We start from the raw sequence: 14,006 nt of genomic DNA, 5'->3' as shown, positions 1-14,006 counted from the left end.
GTTGATAGGGCAACACATGATATCAGATGGTAACATTAATGCTACATGTTCAAAGCTTATTAACTTCTCAGGCTAAACTAATATTGTTATGTCAGAACCAATTTTTTCCATGCAAAGAATAGAAAAGGATGGAAGGTCAGTAAGACACAAAATGTCAAACAGCTGCTGGTCAGGATACTCAGCTGAGAGACAGGTTGTTCTGAACCAAGTCTCCCAGACCTGCACTAGCAAAGAAGTCTCTCCCAGTCCAGCTGAACAACCTCACCAAGAAACTTAGCAGTCTGTACAAAATTGTAGTTGTATATACCAAACAAACCAAAGATTTTATGTCAGTTCTCTGAGTTTATCCATTTCTAGTCAATCCATCAGGCTTAAGAACACAACATGAAAGCTGATGCCGGATTCAAACTCCCACTTTGACCCTACATCTTCCAAGTGCCAGACAGAGCCTGAGGTCTAACTCCTGGCTACAATTTCAGGGATTTCCCTCTTCCCTTACGCAAATTTCAGAAGCTTATGGTGTCATCCTATTTTTCAAGTTCAAAAGTTTTTGTAAAGTAAGTTCAAAGGAATGGGAAGAAAGTCCAAGTCCATTTGAAGAAAACCCTCACAACCGAACAAAAGTTTAAGAGACCTAATCTTACCAAAAATATCTGGTTTTGTCAATTGTCATAAGGACCTAGTGTACTGCACCATAACACAGTATACTGTATCAAATTCTGCACAGAACTTGAGCAAAAAAAAAATATTTGAGGATTCTGAAAATCACCAAAAATGTCTTGGGAAGTTCAGCAATCTTTGTAAATGTAAAAGACAATAACCTGAATGATAAGTGAGAATGTAATCAATAGATTTCAAATGTATCTGTAAATCTTGATTTGTCTTCCAGGTTATTGGTAGCCATGCTTCTTTCTTTCTGTTTTTTATTTTAGCAGATGAGACAAAAATAAGAGCCAAAACGGTACTCCAAGCTTCAGCTGACGTCACATCTACAGCCAACAGCCAAGGAGTGAAGACTTCCAAAGTCTAACTGATTTCTATTTCTAATTTTAATTCAAATGTCTTTGAAGTGTTTTAAAGGAATTAGGGGAGTTACTGGGTCACTAATCACCATCCTGATTTTCCTCAGGAAAATACACTTGCAAGATTTGATGTGAAGTCAGATCCACCCAGGTGATGAAGCCTAAGACAGGAGAAGCATCGTGCCCAGCAGAAGGGGAGAGATGTACATTTCCACTGCAAGGAACCAGCAGTCACCTAAGCTCTAGTGAAAATGTGCTTAAATTCCGAGCTGTGTTTACGGGTTCAGCTAAGTAATTCCCTGACATTTCTGGTACTTTAACACACAGCCTAAAATCACATCAGAAGATAGCAAAAATAAATACAAAAAGATACTGCACAAAAGGTGTTCCCAGTGGTAAATTAATCTAACTTGCTAGGACTAAAGCCAAAGAATATCTGAAGGTAGTTTTTGTTTCTGGTAAGGAAGAAAGTTGGCATTAGGTAAAGAAACACCTAAGGAAATTTGATGCAATATCTAGAAGTAACATGGTCCTTTCAAAAGAAAAAAATCAGCAAAACATCTGCCCCCTCCCCCTAAGTGATATGCCACTCAAAGTAGCAAGAAACCCTAGGTCTAGTCCATCCCGTAGTTGAATTCGTGTAATATGTAGACAATAAAATAAGCTAACTTTTCAAATGCAAAAATGATCTGTAAATTCTCTGACAACGGGAAAAAAACAAAGTTAACTTCTGACGAAAGACCTAAATCTCTGATGGACTTAGAGAACCACCAAACTTGTTTTTTCTCCCACAACAAACTTTTAAAGGAGTTCAAAACATGTTAGAACGAAAGACAATTTTTTTAAAGTAATAATCAGAATAAGTGTACTACCAAAAATCCACATATGCACTACTAATGCGGGAATCGCAGCTCTAGATAGGTTAAATAGATAATACTGTAAATTAATAGAGATACTTCTCTCCTACGTTCCTCCAAGACACACTGCGAAGAATGATTCAAATTTCATAGAACAGCTTCTCTAAACAGCTTTGGATTTGACATAATCCCCCTCTAGGCTGTTCTTTACTCCCTAGCACATGATTTGGGGAAAACATTAGGCATTCCTTAATCCCACTTTCAGATGGTCTCCATGAAACAAAGCTCCGTCAACCCCATCATACTCCTACCATGCAACAGTGAGGAAGTTTACAGCCTTCGTCCTCTGGGGTAAAGCCCTACTCCAGATCATTGCACATATTAGAAAGTCACAGGTTGGTCAGGGTTGGAAGTGACCTCTGGAGATCACCTAGCCCAAGCCCCTGCTGAAGCAGGCTCACCCAGAGCAGGCTGCACAGCATCGCGTCCAGGTGGGTTTGAATGTCTCCAGAGAAGGAGACCCCACAGCCTCCCTGGGCAGCCTGGGCCAGGGCTCCGCCACCCTCCAAGTAAAGAGCTTTTTCCTCATATTCAGCTGGAACTTCCCGTGTTGCAGTTTGTGCCCGTTGCCCCCGGTCCTGTCGCTGGGCACCACTGGAAGGAGCCCGGCCCCGTCCTCCTGCCACCCACCCTTAAGGTGTTGGTACGCACGGGTGAGACCCCCCTCGGCCTTCTCCAGCTCCACAGCCCCAGCTCTGCCAGCCTCTCCTCACCAGGGAGGTGCTCCAGGCCCCTCACCAGCTCCGCAGCCCCCGCTGGGCCCTCCCCAGCAGCTCCCCGTCTCCCGTGACTGGGGAGCCCAGCGCTGGGCCCAGCACTCCCGAAGGGCCTCACCAGCCCGAGCAGAGGGGCAGGATCAGCTCCCTGCACCCGCCGGCCACGCTGCCCCTAACGCGCCCCAGGGTCCCACCCGCCTTCTCGGCCACAGGGCCACCGCTGGCCCGCGGGCAACCGGCTGTCCCCCAGCACCGCCCGGCCCTTCCCCGCAGAGCTGCCCCCCAGCAGCCCCCCCCCAGCCTGTGCTGGTGCAGGGGCTGTCCCTCCCCAGGGCAGGACCCCGCGCTGGCCCCTGTGGGACCCCACGAGGTCCCCTCCCCCCGGCTCTCCAGCCTGCCCAGGCCTCGCTGAGGGCAGCACGGCCTGCTGGTGTCCCGGCGGTTCCTCCCAGTTTGTGCCATCGGGAGACCTGCCGAGGCTGCGCTCCGTCCCCTCAGGTCACCCATGACCCAGCTGAACAGGACGGGACCCGGTGCTGAGCTGGGGCACAGCGCTGGCTACAGGCCCCCAGCTGGGCTCTGCGCCGCTGGTCACAGCCCCCGAGCTCTGCCCTCAGCCCGTGCTCAGCCCATCACTGCCCACTCACCCAGCCAGCTCCTGAGCTTGCCTGGGGGCTCTGGTGGGGGCACTGCCAAAAGCCTGGCTCAGGTCAGCGTAGGCACCGTCCACCGCTCTCCCCTCATCTACCAGCCAGTCATTCCACCGCAGAAGGCTCTCAGAAGGCATCATTTCCCCTGGGTGGATCCATGTTGACTACTCCCGATAACCTTCTTTTCCTGCACACGCTTTGAGATGACCGCCAGGATGAGCTGCTCCATCCCCTTTCAGGGATGGAGGTGAGGCTGACCGGCCTGTAGCTCCCTGGGTCCTCCTTCTCGCCCTTTGGGAAGGCTGGAGTGACACTGGCTTTCCTCCCGTCCTCCGGCACCTCTCCTGTCCTCCACGACCTTTCAAAGAGGATGGAGAGTGGCTTGGCAACAACATCTGCCAGCTCCTGCAGCGCTCAGGGGTGCATCCCACTGGGTCCCACGGATTTGTGGGTGTCAGGTTGGCCTGAGTGACATCTAATGTGATCCCCCGCAACCAGGGGAAGTTTTCCTTTCTCCAGACCTCCTCTCTTGCCTCCAGTGTCTGCGATACCCGAGGGCCGGCCCTGGCAGTAAAGGCTGAAGCAAAGGCGGCATTCAGTAACTCTGCCTTCCCCGTGTCCTCTGTCACCAGGGCACCCACCTCACCCAGCAGCGGGCCCACATTTCCCCAGTCATCCTTTCCCTACTGATGTACTTGAAGCCCTTCTTGCTGTCCTTGACCTCCCTCACCAGATTTAATTCCAAATAGGCCTTAGCCTTCCTCATCACGTCCCTGCACGTTCTGACAACGTTCCTATCTTCCTTCCAAGTAGCCTGTCTCACATATAAAAAATAATTACACCTTTACTGAATATCTTTTTCTTAAAGATTATTTGTTTCATGGTTTCTTAAAGACAGTTTGAACACACGTGTGTACATAATTCACTGTACAACACTGCCGATGTAATATTATCTCTGTGAAGCCCAACCTGCTGACGTGTTAACCAGGGCAATTCTCACATTTCAAATGACAGTTAGGCAGCTGTTTGCTCTTTCAAAGCACAGTGCAGCATACCTCAATCCCCAATTCTCAATAAACGAAAACAACAAACAAAAAAACCCACCCTACCACACTAGATCTTCCAGGACTTCAGGGCAGGGTCTTCATCTTAACATGTTTATCAAAACTGTTCAGAACATCTGTTTAATGTACAATTTCTTATACCTCAATTGTTTTAAGTCATAGAGCTTGCAGCAAAAGGATCTGGGGACTTGCCAGAGATAGCAAATATAATACTGCAACATGAATACCCATCATCATTGCTTGAACTTAAGAACTGATTATGTAAATTACACTCCCTTAAAACCACACCTTCCAAACAAACCAACTTATTATTCCATGTTGGTGCACTAAAGCAAAATATTAAACAAGATCTTCCCTTTCATCACCATCTTTGCTAGTACAGCCTAGTAAGTTTACACATCGAGGCAAATATAGAAGTAGGATTTTTGCTCTGCAAAAGGGGAGGTGGGGGGAAATATTACATATTTTTCTTCCCTCCTCCTTGAATCTTACATTCCACTTTGCAAAGTTGCATTCACAAGACTGACAATTAGAAAGACATGTTTTATTTAGTAAGTCTAGTACAGAAACTCAGTGGTGCTTACTTTTAGCAAATTTATGTTCCAAGAGACACATTTTCCAAATCAGTACGTACACTGATGTACAGAGTGATCCTGGAAGCTTTGATTATATCAGTCCATATCTGGCAATTGCACATTTAAATGTGCTATTAGCCACCAATACACCTGGACATATGTTTCTGCAGTCCAGCTGTTACTTCATTGGTGTCAATATCCTTGCATTCAAATAATAAATATCACCTCAACCCTCTTTTGAAGAGACAGGCAACAAATAACTGGGCAGGAAATGCTGTAAGGAACAGCCACACATCTCCTCCTTCATCCATGATGTACCACATAACTATATACAGCCATGTCTCAGCATATCACCTCTGTGTTCCTCTCGTAAGAACTTTTGCTGTGGCTCTCTTCCTGAAATACACTGCACCAGAACTCTTCCTATTTGTAAATGCCCTTGGAAGACTTAACGAATGCAGCAGCTACATTACTCATGCGTCACTAGCTGAAAATAGATTAAAAAAAGAAATACAACAGAACTGACAAGACAGTTTCATCCTCGCTCACAGTACTGACTTAAGTACTGAACTGCCCTCCACTGTTGTTTGCAGTCTGTATTTTTAGACTGTCAAGGATGGTATTTTCCCTTGTTATCGTACAAGATGTGATAGCAATTAAGCAATAGTATAAGCAGATAAAACTTAAGTGTTTTCATTCAGATATGTAATACAGACATCTGATGTTCAGTATTTGAAGCTCCGAAATGTTTATTTAGGAGTAAAAGATGTAAATAAGATCTTTAGATTGTATTTAAAGAAGCTAACAAACTTTGTCTTAATTACTATACTGAAAGAATTTTAGGAATTATATTTGCAGAAATTAGGAAGATCCCATGTATAAATCACTGAGAATAATCAGTAGTCCTACTGTAATTAGATTCTATTTAATTATTTTCCTAATGCCTAGTATTAGCTTCAGAAGTTTTTCAGTTTTAAATGATCCACTTTTTATCTAGAGAAGATGACCATGGAAGTACTTAAAAGTGGCGAGCAGAAATTCTCAAGCTACACTGGGGAATGAACAGATGGAGGAGAAAACTTTTCCTTAAATAGAAAAATTTATGAACATTCAGGAGAATACAGAAAGACTGTAAAGTAAAAGAAGATTTGACATATCAATTGGAGCAATCAGTAATAGAAATCTAGGGTAATTTCCTACTGAGAACTTGGATACTTGGAAAGCTATTGCTGCAAAAATAGTAAGATCTTATTGAGAGGAAGCTTCTTCCTATTCATAAGCTAAATACACAGTAGTGGATCTAGGGGGGGGGGGGGGGGGGGGGGGGGGCAGAATCAAGAGTGCGACAGGACTGCAATATCTTTTGACCAGCCACAATGATGCTTCAACAAGAGTTCTTATTTTTATTGCTTAAAAAAACCCAACAGAAAACCCCACCCAAACAACAACAACAAAAAACCCCCACCCAAAAACCACCAACCACCAAACCACCCAAAACCCACATCACCAGAAAAACACATGGACACACTGGCCACAAAAGGGAGGAAAACCACAGACAAGTCAAAGTCACCCTCCAGAAATTTGCTGCCGTGTCAGTGTAAGAAGTCCATTTTCTTTCAGAACTTCATAGTTTGTGCCACATCTTGGCCACCTCGAGCTTCAGAGAGCAACATGAGGTTGACTCCTCAAGCTACTGAACGCTTCTACCTTTTCATACGTCGGTTCCATTTTCTCTCTCAAAGAACACCAGCCCTACTTTTTTCACAGCAACTGGCTGTTACTGCTGCCAGAGGGAAGTTAAGACAGCTCAAAAAAGGTAGCCAACACCATTGTCAGATGAGGACAAAGCAGCTGAAAGACACAGCCCATGTAAAAGGAGCCCCTGTGAAACGCCTTCGGCATGTGGGTACATCTGCAATCCAAACAAAGGGAGCTTCATGCAGCTGATATTTTTGCAGCAATAGCTTTTCAACAGCTGAGCTGTGTGACTGTCATTGAATGGATTTCTAATACTTCCATAGCTTCCAAATTAGATGAAAGAAAACTCAGAGACGTCTAGAGTGGAGTAACATTGGAGGGTCTTTACTATTCTCCAAAATCTGTTATTACTACAATGATAGTTTTCCAGCGTCAGCACGATTCCTGCATTTTCCAGCTGACCTAGAGGAAAGCTCAACAAAAACTTGTGGGCTGCCAAACCTTAATGAGATTGAGTTTGCCCACACACTCATGTAGCTTGAGCTCCATGCAGTGAAAATTTCGGGTTAAACAAACAGAAATGTGTTGTGTTAGCGTATCATGCAAGGTAGTAACTAAATCTATTCAAAAGAAAACAAATAGATAATTCAGATGTTTATTTTAATAAACTATGTTGATTTCAGCGAAAGCAATAATAAGTCTGCATGGTAGTTTAAAGAAAACGTGAAAAAAAGCTACTAATCAAAAGAACACATTCTGGGAGCACACTAATCTGTCCTGCTTCTCACATGACACTTGCCTGCAGAATAAGACTCTGATGGCATGAAAAAAAGCATAGGACAAACAAAGAATTTTTTTTCTAAAGCAAGAAGCCTCTCCAGAACGTTCACATGCAGGACTTAAGTGAAAGCAAGGTTTGATTTTTTTAATCAGGAGTTCTTGGGAAGAACAAAAAGCAGGACATTCAGTTAATTAAGACTTCATTATTTTACTTTTCTACTTCTCAGTAGCTTGCCATCAAGTATTTACACAGTTAAAGCCAGTGCTATTATGCAAAGTAGACAGGATGCAGAGTTGTACATCATAAAAATACAACTGTGATCGGTGTTGTGACTCTTCACTGAATACAAAAAAGAAAACACTTCTAAAATTATGACTCTCAAGTGATTATGATATAAACTTTTGTTCCATCATTCTGTAGCTGATAAACAATCATCTTCACACCTCTTTCTTACTTACTGTTCACCTCGTTACCTAACAGGCTTAGGGATGCTAATTGCTTAACTAGCTACAATCTCACAGGGAGAGAGACTGGAATATTTGGACTCCCACAGACAGACCATAGCGGTAGGACAATTTGTTGACAAGACTTTCGCATCTTCAAGGGACAAGTTCATTAGTGTTCAGTGAAACGCTGTCTCAAGATAAAATGCAAAAGGCAATCTAGATGTCCAGCCCCAAACTGAAGTCACTGAAGCAATTCTCTGCTGTTTAGTCTGTATCCAAACCATCACCTCCAGGTCCCTTGGCCAGGTGAAAGATTACAATAGTAGAGGTCACAAAGCAACCTTGAGGTTTAGTGAGAAAATATCTCAAAGAATCCAAAACTAAGTAAGTGTGCTTGTAAGACTGAAAACTTATTCCACAAAAGTCTGAAAACAGGCTGAATTGGTTATACCTTCAGAACGTGGAATACAGGTTGCTTACATCTATAGTGAAGTAGTATAAAGATACTGTAACAGCAATGTACGATCCAAAATACATACTGGAAAGCAATCTAGATCCCCTGGATGGGATGCAAAATACATTCCAATCAAATTAAAAAAACCCTATACCTAGGTAACATATGATACACGCTTTAGCTAAGAATAGATAATATTGAGACAGAATCAGGCAAGAGCTACTGAGTAGTAGAAAGATTAATACCGACTTCAGTAATTTTGAAGTCCAGTTTGTAAAAAGAACACAAAAGTCAAAGCGAACAGTCTTTGTGGGATGGCTTGCACAGCAGGAAAACACCAAAGTGGTTCCCAGTAACATTCCAGCAAAACTACATTAGATGACATTACAAGTCACAAAGCCAAGCTCTCACAAGGTGAGAAGTGCTAGGATGGAAGTTGTCTACACTACTTAATTCAATTGCTTGTGCAAATATATTACTATATATTAAAGCCGCATAAAAAACTTTACATACAAATTTACTGCACAGAGGAGATTTCTGAACAACTATGTTATTTATTCAACAAACAATATACTTTCTCATTGTTCCAAAAGAGGTCCTGCAACACAGCAAGCTTTCTTCAAACCTTGCTGTGGTAACAGATGTTCTTTATTTGCTCATCTAATGCTCATCTATTATGACAAAATGTAACATTATACATCTGTCTCAAAGGAGAGATTTGATTTCCAGCTGAAACACAATAGATTAATTTTCTGTATCTTTATGAAATGGAGAGGATAAATACACTTAACCTCTGTTCCCCATCTTCAAATTAAGCAAGTTAAAAGAAAAATCTTGGCTTGTGCATTTTGAGACACCTAGACCTGATTTCTCAGGAATGGCTGGTGCAGCACTTCAGATACAGCTGTGAGCACTCACACTTCACAGACCACAAACACTTCAAATCCAGCATTCAGAAATGAATAAGTCTAAAATTGGTGACTACTTTTTAAAGAGTCTGGTTTACACTGCTTGCCTAAAACCACAGCTTGCAAGCAGGTAACATACAGATCAGCGCACAGCCTTTCAAACTGAACAGCCTTAACAGACATCACACTTTCTCATCTTGTAATGCCCTTCTTTTTTCACTTACGCACCAACAACCGGTGACTGTGCCTCCTTCACTACCAACCAGATTCATTCTCAGCACGGCCCCCCGCTTTGAAATTCATGAGCCCATGTTTCTACAGCAAGGCACAAACATGCAACTGACGTCCACAGCATAGCGCATGAGCACAGCAAAGTTACACTGATATTGCCTATACATGCCACGGCTTTTGAAGCTTTTGATTTTGCAACTATTTAATGCATTGTTTTGGGTAAGTAAATCTTGTTTTTCATTAAATAAATGTTTTCTGAGACATATTAATGCCTCCCAGTCTTCCTGAACAATCTGCAGACACAGCAGCACCACACAACCTCTCCTCCAATTTTTAGTTCTTCACTTCCCTCTTTTGTTCTCCAGTTTTTCTTACACTTATCCCCAGGCTATGTGCCCAAATAGCATGACTAACCTTTCTTTCCCTACTGCCATCCCCCAGCCAGGATCTCGTTTCATTAATATCTGAACTAGAATCTTGCTCCTTCCATAAGCCCTTTGCCCAAGAGATATGTGTTTTTCCATGACAGTTGTGGTAACTGGACTCTTTTTCACCCAAAACCGTCAGAAGCTTCACTTCCAGAAGTAGCCGACTACAACTTTGCCAAGTTTATAACATGGTTAGTTGTTTGGGGGTTTTGTTTGGTTTTGGTTTAATCATTGTGAAATCCACCCCCCCCGTCCCGGCCCGCCCCGCCCCCCCCCCCCCCCCCGAAAAAAAAAACCAAACCAAAAAAAAGATATCCTTGCCAAATCCAAGACTCCTTTTCAGAAGAAGAAAGGGGTCATTATGTATTTTCAAGAGTCACCAGAACTTGGTTTTTTTCTTGACAGGAAAAACAGCACCTTCTCAAGAAACACAGGTAAACTTTTCTGGACAAATTACCACTATAGAATACTTACATGAGAAATAAATATATATATATATAAACATACATAATGTGATATTAATTAATTATAACTATATATAATTATAGAGAGTATGTATAATATGTATATAATGAGAAGATTCTATCTTGTTAAATTATAACAAATGAAATTGTGCCCGGAAATTTCAATTGAAAGCCTGAAAGCCGCTCCTACAATCTTCGAGTGACATTTCCTTAAAGCTACATTTGTTACTGAAGGTTGAAGGGGAGGGTGGGGGGCAGTGGAAATAGCCCGCTTTGCACACATAAGGTGTGCCATTAAGCAGATAGAAGATTGAAACAGTTCTATGGGACCGTTACAAGTTTTAATCTTTCTATTTAATCTTAAAGCTCCATATCATGAATTCAGCCTCAAGCTACCTGATGGGTAGATTTGTCCGAGATCAAAGATAATCAACTCAGTATCTCAGTTCTCAGTCATGAAGTTCTGCTTTCAGGATTTTGGTTTAGTTTCTTGGGTTTCTACCTTAAAGACATAAGCATACTGCTTTAAAGAACTTGTACTTTGTCTCCATACAAATAAATAGAAAAGAAGACAACAGATCTCAAAATTTTCAGCTGATCCTAATTATAGTCTGTGTATTTAAGCCAACAGCAAAGGATACTTAGAAATAATATAACCAGCTCTGGGTGCAATCTTCCGTGTTCAACTTTCACTGTTTATCTGAAGGCCACTTCTGACCAAAGCCATGCTGCTAACTTCTACCTACAATATATACAGTATTACTTCTTTAAACTAAACTACCTAAAGCTGATAAACCTACAAATAAAAATGACTAAAACTGATAAAGCTTCCTCAAAGAAATATTTTAGAGCAGAACTATACAGTATTATAACACTGATAAGTCTGGAAACCAGAATTTTAATATAAACATATTTAATTTCTAGTACATTAAATATCTCAACAAAAGCTACACAGACTAAGATGTACATAAATATTTCTTTGGATGTGCATAGAGTTATCTTTTTCCCATTAACAGGAACACAACATACCAGATAAAATAAGTAGTTCAATAATTTCTGCATCTCCCAGATAGGCAGCAGCATGTAAAGGGGTCCTTTTCTCATTATCCTGTGGTAAGAGGGGGGAAAAAAGGTTTTATTTAAAATAAAAAGGTATGTTTTAGCATTCTGTATGAGTTATGAAAAAAAAACACTGCATAAAAGTGCATCTTCCAAATATTTTACATTTTATAGCTTAGAAAACATAATTACTCTAAAGACGTTAGTCACATTTACTAAGACAAGCATGCTTCTCCCTAAGGAACTCTTAATACCTACAAAGTCAACTAGTGTTTTCCTGATATACACAGACTGACAGATGCTCATCACATCTTTAAATGAACCTATCAGTTAGAAATCACCATGCACTTCTCTCCAGAGACAGGAACATGAGGCTGTCCTACATAGTTAAAAACAGTACGACACCTTAATGTGCAAAAATTAGTGAGAAACATTTTCTTCGGTAAATTTAAAGTTAGTTTCAGAAGTTATTTTTTAAATAGAAAAGAAGCTGCAGTGAATAGGGGCAAAAATACTGAAATCTGATTTCAACTGTTTTGTTTAAATGAGCAAAAAGAAGGTAGAGATGCAGCTTATATTGCAGAAAATTCTCTGGAGCATAAAAGCAAGACCCAGCACTTTCCATTAGTTCAGGCTGATCTAAGGTCCTTTTGAAGGTACAAGTGAGAGAACTTACATAGCCGTATACAATGTATACTGATGAAGATTCATTTTTGTCAAGACCAGCCCAAAGTATTTCTCAGCTCTTTCAGGATCAGTGCCATTTTCCCTGCACCAGTTTACAGCTTAGTCAGAAAAAAAAGATCACTGTCACATCACGGCGAGTGACAAAAACGAACAAGAACCACCAACCAGTTTGCTCTCTGAAGGCAGGCTGCTGAGAAATCAGAAAAGAATCATCAGCTGGCATCTTGGCATCCTGGTTATGGCCTAACCTCTGCTTAGATGTCTGCATCTTTTTTGGTACAGTTTCAAACATACCAGGGGTGAGAGATCAGATAATAGTCGCAAGAGATGTCTACTAATTTAACTGCTGTGTCACAACTATGATAAAATTAACGTGCATTTTAATTGACATTTTATTGTGAAAAGCATTCCTCTCCCTCACCAAAATAATTCACTTATTCAGTGACTCCCCACTTGAGAGCTAGCAGCATACAAGAAGAAAATTCAAGTTCATGGCAGGACACATCTGATAGCAAAACTAGAGCTGCGACCCAAGAAGTCACTTCTAAAACAGAAAAGACAATTTCAGAACTTAGAACATTCAACCCCACCCCCCAAGACACCCCCACCCCCCACCCACACTGCCCCAACCTACTCCCTGTTCAGTCCCTGCTCAGAAGTTGAATTTACAGTTGCCATCTTATCGTAGGTTTCCTAACGCAATTTTTTGGAATTATACACAAGTAATTCCAAACTGAGCAGTGCAAACCTGACCCTGATGCACCCTGAATAAGGACTCAATACTACTTACTTATCAGTAACATCACATAATGCCTCACAGTTATCAATTACTTGCCAGTATGCGTTAATAGGAGATTACACATTTATGACAAAAAAGACAGCCCCTGGCAACAAAGGACTTGCTATCTAAGGGGGGTGGGGGTGGGGGGGGAATAACAGACAGACAGGAAGCACAAGGGAAAAAGTAATACACATACTAAACTTGCTTGCCCAACCCAAAGGCAGTGAAGACCAGCCAGCAATGAAAATCAGTTTTCATTTCTCCAGTCTGGAGGAGCAGAGCTACTATAGCTAGCTAATATTTTGCAACCCCATTTAAGCTTTTTGATAATGTTACAAGAGCCTATAATCTACAGATTAAGAAACACAGAAAAAAAATGACTATGATATTATACTGTCTGCAATTTCATTGTAGAATTAAAGAAAGTGAGCTAGGCCGTGAATAGGTCCTTTTGTAGAGACATTATTCACTCAGGAACACAAGCAAAAACTGCATTTCCCACTTAAAGGGAAAAATTCGTTATTATCAAATTTTTCATCACATTTGTTGTGGTATCGGTTTGTTCGATTTGGTTTTTTGGTTGGTTGGTTTTTAACATCTAAATGACAGAAGTCATGAAATAACTAATCTGATAAAACCAATCAGAAATCTTGGTGGAGAAATATAATGGTGGAGAGAAGAGAGATGTTTGTCTAGAAAAATGCTAATCACCCAAATATACTTTCCTGAAACACCCATGGTCCAAACTTCTGATAAACTCCAGCCACAATTCTCCAAAAATCCAGCCTCTACTCATGGAAACCAGCAAAATACAAACCCGAAAGCAGCTTGAACACCAGCAACATTTCCACTCCAGTGCTTCTGTGTTTCCAAGCTGTATATTTCCAGTCATGCAAATATTTTAGTTTTGCTGCTCTTAAGCTGACAGCTTGAAAAGACTCAAAGCCCAGTTCCCAGTTCTGCAGCAGGGAGTACAAACTGGGAGGGTACATATGCAGGAGGCTGGTGGAGACTTTCCTGCTCTACACACTAGGGCAGTCCTGCTAGGATGCTCATGGCTTGTCACCTTCTGGGTCAGCTCCAGGCTTGGAATTCCAACAATCCCAAGCCCCAGGGTCTCTATCA

At 41.7% G+C, this 14,006-nt stretch overlaps 1 protein-coding gene across 2 annotated transcripts in view; it reads right to left on the bottom strand.

The window, feature by feature from the left end:
* ANKRD28 (ankyrin repeat domain 28) overlaps window positions 1–14,006 on the bottom strand; it is a 126,434-nt gene that overhangs the window by 47,618 nt on the left and 64,810 nt on the right. For both annotated transcript variants that reach the window (XM_040590072.1, XM_040590071.1), the window contains exon 3: window positions 11,384–11,462. In XM_040590072.1, the coding sequence (XP_040446006.1) occupies window positions 11,384–11,462 (79 nt within the window). The remainder of the gene's footprint in view (window positions 1–11,383; window positions 11,463–14,006) is intronic.

The sequence above is a fragment of the Falco naumanni genome, chromosome 4 (assembly GCF_017639655.2).
Source record: "Falco naumanni isolate bFalNau1 chromosome 4, bFalNau1.pat, whole genome shotgun sequence".
In the NCBI taxonomy this organism is placed as follows: Eukaryota; Metazoa; Chordata; class Aves; order Falconiformes; family Falconidae; genus Falco; species Falco naumanni.
The sequence above is the reverse complement of the archived record's forward strand: the minus strand, read 5'-3'. Positions and strand labels throughout refer to the sequence as shown.